The sequence below is a fragment of the Pseudonaja textilis genome, chromosome 8, assembly GCF_049901715.1.
Source record: "Pseudonaja textilis isolate UNSWEBS1 chromosome 8, rPseTex1.2, whole genome shotgun sequence".
Lineage (NCBI taxonomy): Eukaryota > Metazoa > Chordata > Lepidosauria > Squamata > Elapidae > Pseudonaja > Pseudonaja textilis.
In genome coordinates, this window is record NC_141997.1 from 8,905,163 (window position 1) to 8,918,907 (window position 13,745).

General features: G+C 35.9%; 1 protein-coding gene across 5 annotated transcripts in view; it reads left to right on the forward strand.

The window, feature by feature from the left end:
- The window catches only part of SCML2 (Scm polycomb group protein like 2), a 59,153-nt gene that overhangs the window by 38,030 nt on the left and 7,378 nt on the right, over window positions 1–13,745 (forward strand). For all 5 annotated transcript variants that reach the window (XM_026714308.2, XM_087938283.1, XM_087938281.1 and 2 more), the window contains 3 exons: window positions 5,838–6,041; window positions 7,706–7,888; window positions 11,620–11,733. In XM_026714308.2, coding sequence (XP_026570093.1) covers window positions 5,838–6,041; window positions 7,706–7,888; window positions 11,620–11,733 — 501 coding nt within the window. The remainder of the gene's footprint in view (window positions 1–5,837; window positions 6,042–7,705; window positions 7,889–11,619; window positions 11,734–13,745) is intronic.

The following is a 13,745-nucleotide window of genomic DNA, read 5'->3' on the forward strand; positions in this document are numbered from 1 at the left end:
TAAATATATTACACTTTGTTTATCATTTTTTTCTGAACAAAAAAAGTTCAGGTTTAAGATCTACATGTTTTCCTGACATCTTTTCTAACCACATGCGTATTTTTGCCCGAAATGTTTTTGCTTTAACACAAGTCCACCACAAACGATAATATGGGCCAGATTTTTGGTTACATTTCCAACATTTACTAGACATATTTTTGAACATTTTGGCTAACCTGGTGGGTGGTAGGTGCCATCTATAAAACATTTTATATGAGTTTTCTTTATAAGAAGTTGCCAATTTTAACTTATAATTTCTGTCGCATATATTTTACTGTTTCTCTAGTTCTAGATATCTATTTTCAAATTTCATAGAAAGTTATATAGTTTCTTAATAAGTTTTTCATTGGAGTTCAACAATATCAGCATCTTTATCATATCTAGATTGTATTTGCAGTTCAGGCCACCATGATAACTCAAAACTCTGGTCTTAGAGCTCTTGTTTAGATTTTAGTTTCCCGACAGTATTCAAAATACCTTTTTATATGTCAAAATTTTCTCAAATTTCACCAGAAATTGTGAAATTTGGATGAATAAACGCTTCCATCATTGAGAGCCACCCTTGGATTCTCAAACAGATTTTAGCTTTTGATTTTTTTCCCATACAGAGAATAATGAATTTCTTACATAGTGATTTTGGAAATATCTGTGGCTTTTATTTTTCTCATACCATAAAAATGCATGCCATCCAAGTTGTAAGTCATGTCCTTCTAAATATAGCAATCTTTTGTATCTAAGGGTTATCCATTCTTGTTAGAATACATGCTTGATAGTTTAAAAACCAATCTGTAGTCCAAATCCTCCATTTACTTTGGATTCTTGTAACATTTTCAGTTGAATTCTAGCTTTTTTTTCCTTGCCAAACAAATTTCAAAATCAGTGTGTTCAGATCATTAAAGAATTTATTCTCAATTTTTATAGGTACTGTTTGGAACAGAGCAGTTTTGGTAAAATACTCATGTTCACAATAGCATTTTTTCCTAATATTGATAGGTTTGATAGTATTGATAGAAATTGTAAGTTTTTCCATTTTCCAGATCCTGTTTTATTTGGTTAAATTATTTTGTATGGTTATCTTCTTTTATTGTTGCACATCTTGCTGTTAAGTATATTCCCAAATATTTAACTTTCTTGACTATTTGAAAGTCCACTTTTTCTGACAATTGTTCTTTTTGTTTCTGTGTAAGGTTTTTAACTATAATTTTAGTTTTTCTCTGTTTATCTTCAAACCTGCTACTTCTCCAAACTCCTCGATCCTTTTCAATAGTTTAGGACAAGGGTCTTCACACATGGCAAGTTTAAGACTTGTGGACTTAAACTCCCAGTATTCTTGAGCTAACATGACTGGAGGATGAATTCTGGGAGTTGAAGTCCACAAGTCTTAAAGCTGTCAAGTTTGAAGATCCCTAGTTTAGGAATTGTCTCCAGCTGTTCTATGATAAATACCACATCATCTGCAAGTGTTTGTAATTTATATCTTTCATCTTTTATCTCCATGCCTTTAATTTCTGGATCTTGTCTGATGTTCAAGACTTCCAAGGTCAATATAAATAATAAAGGCGATAATGGACATACTTGTCTTGTGCCTTGCTTTATATTAAAATTCTGTGTATAGTCCCCATTTACATTGATTACATTAATAAAATTTTCTCCAAAATACATACAGTTTAATTGTTGTCTCATAAATTGCCAGCTTACATTATCAAAAGCTTTTTGAGCATCTAAAAAAATTAGTATCATTTGTTTTCCTGGGTACATTTCATAGTATTCTAATGTATCTAGTATAATCCTGAAATTCTGTCTTTTTGGTAAGAATCCAATTTGATCTGTATTCAATCAAAAATCTTTCGATCTCTGCTATTATTGAGGCAAAACTTTTGTAATCACATTCAATAGTGATATTGGTCTATAATTTTTTATCTCTGTCAAATCTGAATCCTCTTTTGGTATTACGGTAATATTGGCTTCTGTCCATGTATTTGGTAGTTTAGCCTGTGATAATAACTCATTGCAAACTTCCTTCATTGGAGAGCTTAGCGTATCTAGAAAGCATTTATAGAATTCTTCAGGAAGCCCATCTGGACTTGGAGTTTTATCATTTTGGGGGCTTTTTTACAGCTATCAGTTCCCTCATTGTTATTTTTCCATTTATATCTTTTCAGAGTTCTCTAGGATTTTGGGTAGGTTGGCTTTTTCCATATATTGTGTATTTTTTTTCTATATCATCTAATGTTTCATAATATTCTTTAACTATTTTTTTATTATCTCATTTTGAAATTGTACACATCCCCGTTCATCTTGGAGTTCATTTATCAAGTTTTTCTCTTTTTCTTTTTTCAGTTCTGGCGTAGTCTCTTTCTTCCTTTTTTTTCAAATTTTGCCACTGTTATAATCTAATTTATCATTCACAATTGCATTAAAATCTCCTACGAGACAAATATTTTGACATTCCATTTCCAGTATTTTCCTGTGCAATGTGTGATAAAAAAAATGTTTATTATTTGGTGCATATATTGTTATTATCAATATCTTTTTTGATTTACCATCAAAATTCTTCCTTCATCTATGTAGACCTGTTTGGAGTCTACTGTCTTTTTAATATATAGTGCTATCCTTTTCTTTTGTGCTGATGTAAAATACAGGTTCCCAATTTTGAGGTATTCCAGAAGTTTATATTGTTTTTTTATTTGTGTTTCTTGCAAACAGATTATATCTGTTTTTAATTTTCATAACCATGTAAAGATTTTCCTCCTTTTTGCGGGGGGATTAAGTCCATTTATATTCCTTGAGAGAATTCCATTTTATTTCTCCATCTTATTTACTTGTATTTGGGTTTTTGTTTCCTAGTAATTCTTTTCTGTCTTTGTTCTCTTATTAGTCCCTCTCCTCCTTGATTTGTATTTTCTTCTTCTTTGCTTTGTGCTACTGTCTCTTCTGTTGCTATTTCTTTGTGCTTGTTAAGTTCTTTATCTGCTTGTGTATGTTGTACTTCTTCAAAAAAAATTGTATGACTCATAAAATTCTGCTGCCTTGAGGGTGGAGTTCAATCTATATCTTCTACAATTCCAACTAATTAGGATCCTTTATGAGACTAGCCATCTAAAATTTATTCCTTTTTCATTTAATATTGAGATCAAGAATTGATATTGTATTTGTAAATCTCTTATATTCCAGGGGATTGTTTTAAGACCACAATCTCCCTTTTTCTATGTTGCAATATTTGCACTCTTCAATATTTCATCCCTTATTGTTCTTTTCACAAATTTAACATGTACCTCCCTAGGCACTCTGTGTCTTTTTGCATAGCTTGAATTGATTCTATATATTTGAGCTTTTTTCCATCTCTTCTTTTACAATTTCCAGTGCTTCTGCCAACAAATTTGTGACCAATTCTGTCAGATCCTCCTTCTGGTCTTCATGTATATTCTGGAGTCCTAATAAATATGAAGCTTTCTTCATCTCCAATATTGCTACTCTGTCTTCCAAATTTTTATTTGCTCCATTTATTTCCTCCATCTTCTTCTCAGTTTCTTCTGATTTATCCTCCATTTTCTGGATTCTTTGTTCATTCTTTGCAATCATTTGTTGGTATTTTTCTAGCTGAGAATTTATATTAAAAACCTCATTTATCTTACCCATTTTTTCTTCTAGTTTATGCTGGTTATTTTTTGTCTCATGATTTCTTCTTGCATCTTTTTTATGTGAAGCAATTGCTTCTTGGATCGTCTGTAGTGTTGTCTGCATTTCCTTTTAGAAGTTTTTGGATTTTTCTTGTTGAAGCTATAGATCTCTGATGTATAGGGCTAGGAGCTCCAGATGGGGGTGCTGAGAATGGCTTTTTAATAATGTTAGCAAGATTTGGTACACTCATTTTTGTCCCCACCCTCCAGTTACTCTATTATCGAGCTAGTATGTTCCCAGAAAAACTGTCCTTGTCTCGTATAACAAATCTTGTTCAATACATCAATAGACAGTTTGAATACAACATTAAATATAGTTCTTATTAACTTTCATTTTATCTATAGCCTTTATAATCCAGTATGTTCCAATATTTAACTTCATCAGATGGAAGTTATAATCAGCTCTATCAGTCAACATCAAGTCTAAAAGAATAGTTGTAAAACCCGTCATAGCATATCGACGATCTAAGATTGCAGTTCAATCGATGTTTATAATCCAAAGTAGCCAGTTGGCCTTAGTCCGGTCAATCACCAGATAAATCACAAAATTTCTTCTGCCTCCAACTAATTCTTACAGATTCTGAATTATAAATCAATCAATTTTTGTAATCCAAAGTAGCCAGGCTTTAATCCAGTTGATAATCCCCACCGATCAGGAAGCTACAAAAAGCCTTCTCTGTCGCCAGCTGTTCCATGCTGGTCTGGGATTTCCCCATCTTCAAGGAGATCAGGAATGCTAATCAGATATGGGCTCCAAGCCAATCCCTTATCTTAGAAACAACAAATTTCAACAGCTTTCTTCTGTCTGCCACTGGGTGTCATTTCTCTCAGTTAAATCTTTAGAGACTGGATCCAAAACACGATGATAACAATCTATTAATTGGCGTATAAACAACGCAGACAGCTTTCTTCCCTGGTTGTCAATGGTTTCAGGTTGCCAACATGAATGTGGTTTGCCTTTCTCCTGCTGGTTTGGAGGGTTTTCCCCAGATCAAACAAGCCAATCACCATCCGTTTGTGAAGAACGGGTTCCCATCTTTATTGTCACCTCTATGGGGCAACTTTCAGCCCCTTAGGGCTCCCTGGCAAAATGAAACTGATTGTGGGGAGCAGAGCTCCGTGTTCCCTTGACTGTACAACCACAATATCAACCAGAATTTTTTTTCTTCTGTAGCATTATTTTCTGTTTCACTGGGGATCAGCAGATAGTATCAAATAATAACAGACAAATAATGCTATTTTCCCCCAAACTTTATTTAGTGTACTTGAGTATTTTCTGTATGTCTTATCTCCTGATAATAATTTATTTTTTCACAGCTATTTTCTTGTTTTCTAAATTTCTGTGCAACTACTAAGTGACTTTTCTTTTTTTCTTTTACTCTATTACATGTTTAAATGTCCCTTCCAATTTCTATAATCTTGCTTTCAAATTTCCCTTTTCTTTTTTTATCCCCATTGATTGTATTTTGTGGCTATGTGTGTACTTTTATTATCCTTGTCTGTGTATCATCTTTGTTAAGCAATCTTTTTATCTTTCTATTTTAATCTACCCAGAGCAGAAAGAATTTTTTTCCCTACTGCTAATCGTGTTTGGCATCTTTGGTTCTGTTTTAGGCCAGCTATTTAGTTGTTTTGCTTTAAATTGTAAACAATTTCTTTTAAGATTCTGTGCTGTGGATGCATTCAATGTAATTTTGACAAAATATTTGCATATTCCCTATAAGGTTTTGGAAGTCAAACCTTTGGGGAGGGATGAGGGGAGCAGATGTTTAATAAAGGAGAACAAAATAAAGACTGATAGTTTAGATTGAAGGGATTCTATTTTCTCTTTAATTCTGGAAAATGTAGCAAAAAACAGGATTGAAAGTGTAATAAATGTGAACATGTACTCAAGGTTGACATTGTGGTTCATCTGAATGTACCATGTAAGCAAAATTTTAGGATTCCAGTTGCTTTTGGTGTTAAAAGGCAAAGCAAGAATTTCCTGGGTAAGAAATATAGTAGACAAAGATGAGTTTTATTTGTTCATTTGTCAGAACCTAAATTTTATGCCACTGAGATGCCTTTAAGAATGTAGATAAAGATGAATTTTACATTGTGTTTTGTTCTGTCTTTTAGTTTGTGTCTATGTTAACAAGAACGGAAATTCTGGGCCTCATCTTGATAAAAAGAAAATTCAGCAGCTTCCTGATCACTTTGGACCAGGTCCTGTGAATGTAGTACTTCAGCAGGCTGTCCAAGCTTGTGTCAATTGTGCCTATCAATCAAAAATTGTCTTTGGATTCCTCAGGGCTGGGCATCATGCTGGAGAGATTATTACTGGTACATTATTTTATATGATTTATATTTAGACTTCAACTTTGTGCGTATATTGCATTTGTGAACAACAAATCAACTCTGGCTTATATTCTGCTAAGAATGTATATGGAGATTCTCACTCATCCAGGCCATGGTTGTCCCAAAGGTGCATTTTTAAAGGCAACTTTCTTTGTTTTTCCTTAAAGATGTTTTGCTTCTCATTCAAGAAGCTTCTTAGATGTGAACTGAAGAAGCTTATTATATGAGAACTGAAATGTCTTCAAGGAAAACAAAGAAAGTCTAGTTGCCTTTTGAAAAAGCACCTTTGGGATTCTGCTAAGAATGAATACTTTCATTTCAATGATCCCTTTAGGTTTGTGAGTCATGATTATTTGGCTAATGGGGCCCAATTTAATATTATAGGAAGTTTTTTATTTTCAGTTGGCTTTATCCTTTTATACAAAGAGGTGAAAACAAATGAGTTTTTTTTCACCAGCACAATGTTGACATGCAGAATAAGCCAAATTTCTGGCCTATTGTTAATTGTATATGCAATACAATTAGTTAGTGATTCTTGTAAACCAGGGGTGTCAAACTCAAAACTCAAGTGCTTAGATGGGGCCAATGGGGCCTCCCTGGAATCAAAGAAGGATTGGCCCAAGGGGTCTCTGCCAGCTAAAACAGAGCTTGTGAGGGCCGCCTGTTTTTGCTGGCAGAGGGTTGCAGGAAGCTATTTCAGTTGAAAACAAAGCTCACAAGGGCTGCACGCAGGAGGCCATCTGGCAGAGGGTTGCAGGAGGCTGTTGCGGGCAGCCCTCCTGAGCTCTGTTTTCACTGGCAGAGGGTTGCAGGAGGCCATCACAGCCGAAAAAAGAGCTCAGGAGCCCGTTTTTGCTGGCAGAGCGTTTGGGCCACCACAGGTGCCCCTGACACTAGTGATGTTGATCTGGCCACACCCACTCTGGCCCCCCAAGGTCAAACACAACCCTGATGTGGCCCTCAATGAAATCAAGTTTGACTCCCCTGTTGTAAACTAACCACAATCAGTATTTACTATATACATACATACATACATACATACATACATACATACATACATACATATTAATGCCAAATGAGACCGTTTTCTGTGGCCATTTAAGCTGTCACACCTTATATCTAGCATTATTAAATTTAATCTTCTAGAAGACACATTGATTTCAAATTAATGTTTAATATCATGACAGTGGAAAAAGAGTTCTCAGTTTGGTCATTGTGCTTTTCCTGGCTGGAAACCAATTGCCCATCCATTCCCAAATATAAAACGAATAATTCAGATTTGCAGTACTGGCCCTAGGGCAGTAGAAATGGGCTGGTGCTCCTAATCATTCCTAATAGCCCAAAGGAACATATATTTTCAGAGATAGGGAGGAGCCCTGTGAACTCTTTGCATTTGAATAATATTACATTCTTGAAAATTAATAGTTTTTTAAAATGTGCTTTTCAAACTTGGCAAAACAAATGCACATTGATTAGCATAGAGATACTGCAAATAGTCCAAAACCTCTTGGTAGAGAAAAAGTACAAAAATTGCTGTCTTCTTTTTATTCCTAGGATTCATTAAAAGGGAGATAGCTTCTGTTAGACACTGGTGGTATTTCATTGTATATAATAATATTGGTTATTTTTAAAAATCTTTTTATTGACAGCCTCTTTTGATGAGGAAAAACATGCCATCAATCTTCCTTCTGTGAATAGTGCATCTTTTGTTCTGCGTTTCTTGGAGAAACTTTGCCACAGCCTGCAGTGTGATAATCTTTTCAGTAGCCAGCCCTTTAGTCCTTACATGGGAAATGCACATAGTCCCATTGAACATGATAGAAACAAGTCAGGTAACGTTCTGATTGCTTTAGTTCCTTTCCTTGTCATAGCTCTTGTGTATATTTATATTTAGAAACAAAACAAGCAAGAGACAAAATAGTAGAATAATCATTTTGAATTATAGTGCACAGTGATTCAGTAAGAATTTTCAAAAGTAGATAGTTTTGCTTTTTTCCCACATGTGTAATTACAAGTTCTAAAGTTTTAAAGTATACTTTAATTTACAGGACATGCTTATGTAACTTTTCAGCAACATTCAGAAGCTTTTTTCAGGGACTTCTATTTCCCAGGGTATTCTGCAGACATGGTATTTAATAGTCTGATGTCCAAATACCAAGGAGGATTGACCCTACTTAACATCTGAGCCCCCCAAGGTCAGCCATCGTTGCTATTCACTATAGAATTAAAAGTAAGGTATACTGAAAACCACTACAAATCCAATCCATATTCAAAGAGAAAAGTGAGATTCAGAATATGCATGTTATAGCTATTGGCACATTTTAAAATCAAATACACTTTCCTCAGAGGCCCAGAAAAATGCAGCTTCCTTAAAAAGTTGCTGACACTTGTAGTGTGAGTTCTACATACAGAAATACTTTTTCTACATTGAGTCCAGATTGCTGGATAGCATTAGTATGGATTTGCAACGGCTATGATAAGAAAATAGTATGATAAATTCTTTAGTTTACAATTGCCTGTTGAAATCTGTAAATCTGAAATAAGTATCTGTAGAACTTTGTGTTTTAATGCTCAGCTTACATAGTCCTGATTTCACATTGCTTACTTGCTTATAGTCGGTCACATGAGGTGCAATGCTGGTTTCTAGCTGTACCATATATGCTATAATGACTGAACAGCCACTAGCATTATGGCCATCAACCAAGGATTTAGTCTGTTTCAATGGATATAGTCAAAATTAGGACAGTTAAAGACTTACCACCAGCTTCGTAGCAAGATTTAACAGCTTGGAAGCTGACTTGTCTTGCCCAATGGAAAGAGACTGTATTTTTCATTCTATAAGACATACCTGGACCATAAGACCCACCTAGGTTTCGAGGAGGAAACGACAAAAAAAAATGATATGGAGAAACGTTTCACTGTGAATATGGGGTGCCAAATATGGAGCAGCAGTGTAGTGAGGGCAGGAGAGGACCACAGATAGGTGTCTTCTCACGTGCCAGCTCTGCCTATTCACTCCTGCACTGAGGAAAAGAGCCAGAAGAGGTGGGGTTCAGCACAGTAAAAGGGCCCCGTAGCCGTGGCCCGGCTGCTATTCATCATATTTGCTCCATAAAGCGCACAGACATTTTCACCCACTTTTGGGGGGGAAAAAATAGTGTCTTATGAAGCGAAAAATACAGAATTTCATTTCTTTTGAACATTAATGGTGATTTTTTAATTATTCAACCTGAAGTGGAAAAAACCATAAAGGTGGTTTTAGCATGAAACAACATTTGTAGGAAATTTAGTGGAAGAAATTAGTGCATCTGTTTCTAACTTATGCTTTAGAAATTTTGATTATTAGGGTACATAATCCTTTTATTTTTCACCAAAATGGAACAAAAGATATAGGAAAGATAAACACTATTGTGATGGGATATACTACACATAAATCAGTGCAGAGGGTTTCTGCTTTTGAGTATACCACACGCTTCTTCACAGCTTTTCCACCACAATTCCAGTGATCCTTTGGCAGTTCAATTTGACTGAGATGCCAACCTTGTGTGAAAATAGGAGAAATTCAGAAAGAAATCTGTTTATTGTAATGGGTCACTGAATATATGCATAAAGAAAAGGACGGTTATATCTCTATTATTCATCACCCACCCAAGTCACATTGATTAGGAGGACGATTGCAAGGATCATTCATTGAGGACAGGGCGGTACTGTTTATTAAGATACAAGGTGCCCAAAATAACTATTTTATACTTGAATTATATATGGGGTTCTAAAAGTCAGATCTCATAGATACTTTATTATATAACCTAAGTTAACATATTTACTTCTAAATACATTCTTACTTGTTTCATGCATGACTTTTAAATATTCCTAAGCACAGTAATATTCTCTGAAAAAAATATTAATATTGTGATTGGCCTATGGGGCCTGACTTTTGGTATCCCTGTATATTAGAATTCTGATTTAGAAACTGGATGAATTGGTTTTGTCCTGTTTCAAGTGAATTAATAGAATAGAATTCTTTATTGGCCAAGTGTGATTGGACACACAAAGAATTTGTCTTTGGTGCATATGCTCTCAGTGGACATAAAGAATCATAACATACAACACTTTCATCAAGAATCATAAGATACAACACTTAGTCATAGGTTACTAATAAGCAATCAAATCATACTAGGAAACAAAACAATATAAATTGTAAAGATACAAGCAACACGATTTAAAACCACCTAACATACTGCATTTGGATCAGGATTCATATGGACTACAGCCTTAAGTATATTGTTAAATGTTCATCCCTATCCAGACAATTACAGCCTCCAGGCACATGGACAGCACTGCAACAGTACCATCTGTTGGCCAGAAGTAGAAATGTATGGCTGGGTATCATCAGCGTAGTGATAATACCATAGCCCTTGTGGTTGGATTAATTTACCCAGTGGTTTTGCATACATATTAGAGAGGATAGGGGAGAAACCAGAACCTTGAGGCATCCCCCATACCACACACAAACTGCAGGGGCTCAGAGCTTGATCTCTCCTTGATCAGCAACACTGACAGGACTAGCCACAGAAAAAGAGGAGAATCACCACAAAACAATACCTCCTGGATCCAGTGCAGAAGGATACCATGGTTGATGGTATCGAAAGCTGCTGAGAGATCCCAGAGAGCAGGTCAACTGCACTACCCCAATTCCAAGCTATCCAAAGGTAATCAGCAAGCATAACAATGCTGTCTCGGTTCTGTACTTGGTTTTAACCCAGACTGAAAAAGAGTCCAGATAATCCTTTTCATTTAGTGATCTCTGAAGCTGAGTCCCAACCACCTTTCAACAACTTTCTACAGAAATAGTAAGTGGAAGGGGGCAAGGTGGTTAAGTATGATGTTTTAATTCTTGCCTATTTTGTCATTGACCAATGACCAAATCTTGTATATTAAATATATAAAATAGGCAATAATTAAAGCATCCCTATTTAACCACCTTTCCCCCCTTAAACAGATTAAGGTGAAAACATTAATTTCAGTTCATTTGTTGTGTGCTTCTGATTCAATTCTCATTTATGGAAAATGTAACTATTTGGTATGATATACGATCTATCATTTTGTTGTTTGTATGTACACTGAGAGCTTATGCACTGGAGACAAATTTCTTCAATCATACTTGGCTAATAAAGAATTCTGATTTCTAATTTTCTAATTTCATAATTAAATTACTCATTGGGAATGCTTTGAACTAAATACTACAGAAAAATACATGGACAGAAGGAATTGCATCACAATTAAAGGTCCATATGCATTTTTCATGGAAAGATTAATGAGTCAGGTACTATTAATTAAGGTGGCCCATTACCCATCCATATTCCAAATCTGTCTCTATAGAGAAGCTTTCCTGAATCTGTTGTGACTGCTATACTGGCAAATATTGTTGTATCTAGTGATTCTAAACTATTTCTAAATTTGCTACTATAGAAATTTGAAATCTTTGTAAAGTGGAGCTTTAAGTGTATGTACATTTGAATTATTGCATTCATTTATAACTCCTTAATTCCTTTTGAACATAAAGCAAAAGAACAAATATTAAACAGCAGAAGTGCAAAGCGATATTCTCAGGATTCACCCCCCTATCCTGTCCCCCTGTCTCCTAAGCTTCTAAGAACTGAAGCTCACCCATCTGAAGGTAAACTGAATTTTAATTATCTTCACTTACAGTAAGAATAAACAACCTTTTTCATTCTAGGGCCTGGATGTGCTGCATCTTCTTGCTAAGGGTCATTGATTGCTATGTTGTCAATGGGCATAGTGAAATTGAAATGTTTGGATCAGTTTGTGGAATGGCAAGGGCTGAAAGTTGTCCATCAAGTCTTGCAGAGATTTATGTTACATGTTTTGTCCCATAATCCCATAATGCTATTTCCAGAAAACAGCCCTCCCCCCACTTGTTTGATTTTCTTTTAAAGAGATGCTAAAATTTTGCAAGACTTAAGGTATACAATGGACCAAAATATGTTCCTGCCATAAATGTTATAATGTAGAACATTTATAAAGACAGTCAATAACATTTAACTACAGTTCTGGGCATCCCATGCAGAAATCACACACTCAAAATTTTACAAGCAGTCAAGTCTTCCATACACTCAGAAGAATTTAGTCCCATAGAATTTACTCTTATTTTTTCATGGAAATTTCAGGTCTTGTCAGTCAGATTAGAATTAAATATTTCTAAATTCTGGAATGCCTAAACAGTAAAATGAGTTCAATCCTTCCAAACAAAAACAACAAGGGATGAGAGAAGGAAGCTCTTCTGAAGTATCAAATTGGAAATTGATGATTTGAAGATTACTGAGAGATCTATATCCAGACAGTATGTCAAAGGAAATTGGCAGCCTTTCCTTATTAGGAGGAAGGGTATCACTCAATATGTTGTAAGAATTGATATGTGCTTGTTTCAGGCTGTGCAAATTCCCTCCCTGTAAATGTGTCTTAATAATGGAAATGGATAGTCGGAATAAAGCATCTCATGGAAGAATAGAGAAAGACATTATGCTTTAATAAATATCAGAGATGTACCTGAGACCAAATCATTCTTTCCAAATCATTTTTGAAGTTGGTAAACTATTTGTCTTTCCCTATATTGAGAACTAACAATTACTATTTTAGGAGTAAACACATGTCATGGTTGACTCACTGCGCAGCTCTGCTCACAACCAGACAACAATAATAGGAGGGGAGAAGGAAAGCATTGGAATGTAAGGGAGGCTTGGAAGGGAAATTTGGAATGCAAGTGTCCTGATTGGAAGGCTGAGACAGACCCAACACCGCAAAGTCACCGGTTGGGAATATCTGAGGCAGACAGTCTGTTCCCCAAACAAAGCAAATGTGAATGAATGGTGGATAATGGACAATGGGAAGTCGAGTGGGAAAAGGGAAAGTTTTCCTATGCTGTTTGTGTGCAAAATTGTTAGATCTGGCTTTTCTACTTCTCTATCCATATGCAATCTTCAGTAAAGTTATATTCTTGGTAAAAGAAAAACATCCCAAGAGTTTCTTTTGCTCTCTAACCCAGTGGGACAGTTGACATTAAACCAGTTCTCATAGAAATGGTCTACCTGGATCCCACCAGGAGGTCAACCCCGAAATGTTAGCTACGGGCAAAGACTTGGAAGAGAAGAAGTTGGACGAGGCCTTGGCTTGGGAAGACTGGCACCACCTCAAGCAAGAGCAGGAGTGCAACTAGCCAGCATGTGCCCGAAACCAAAGAGAAGTTCAAGCAACCAGCAGCAGCCATTAAGGAGCAAGTAAGGAATATCCTGTACCAGGGGCTGAAGACAACAAACATGAGCAAAGAGGCTGGGCAATGAATGTGGGCAAGGCAGTGGAGGCCGAAGACTCTCTTCCAGGGTCAACAGGGTCCAAGGCGGCAAGTGGATGGCAATGCTACTAGCCAAATGGGATTGACCCCACTGAGTGGAAGCTCCTGACCACCAGCAATAACCCATTCATGGAACAGTTGAGAGAGAAGTTTGGAGAGATAGAAATTTGTGCTACAGCAATGCCAGGAGCCATGATCATCACCAGTGGGCCAGGAATCATGAAAATCTAGGCAGTCCTGGCTATTCCTTTTCCTATACTTCAGTTGGTGGCACCGGCGGTTGTAGCTGCAGCCAGAGCCTCAACACAGGTGGCAGCAGC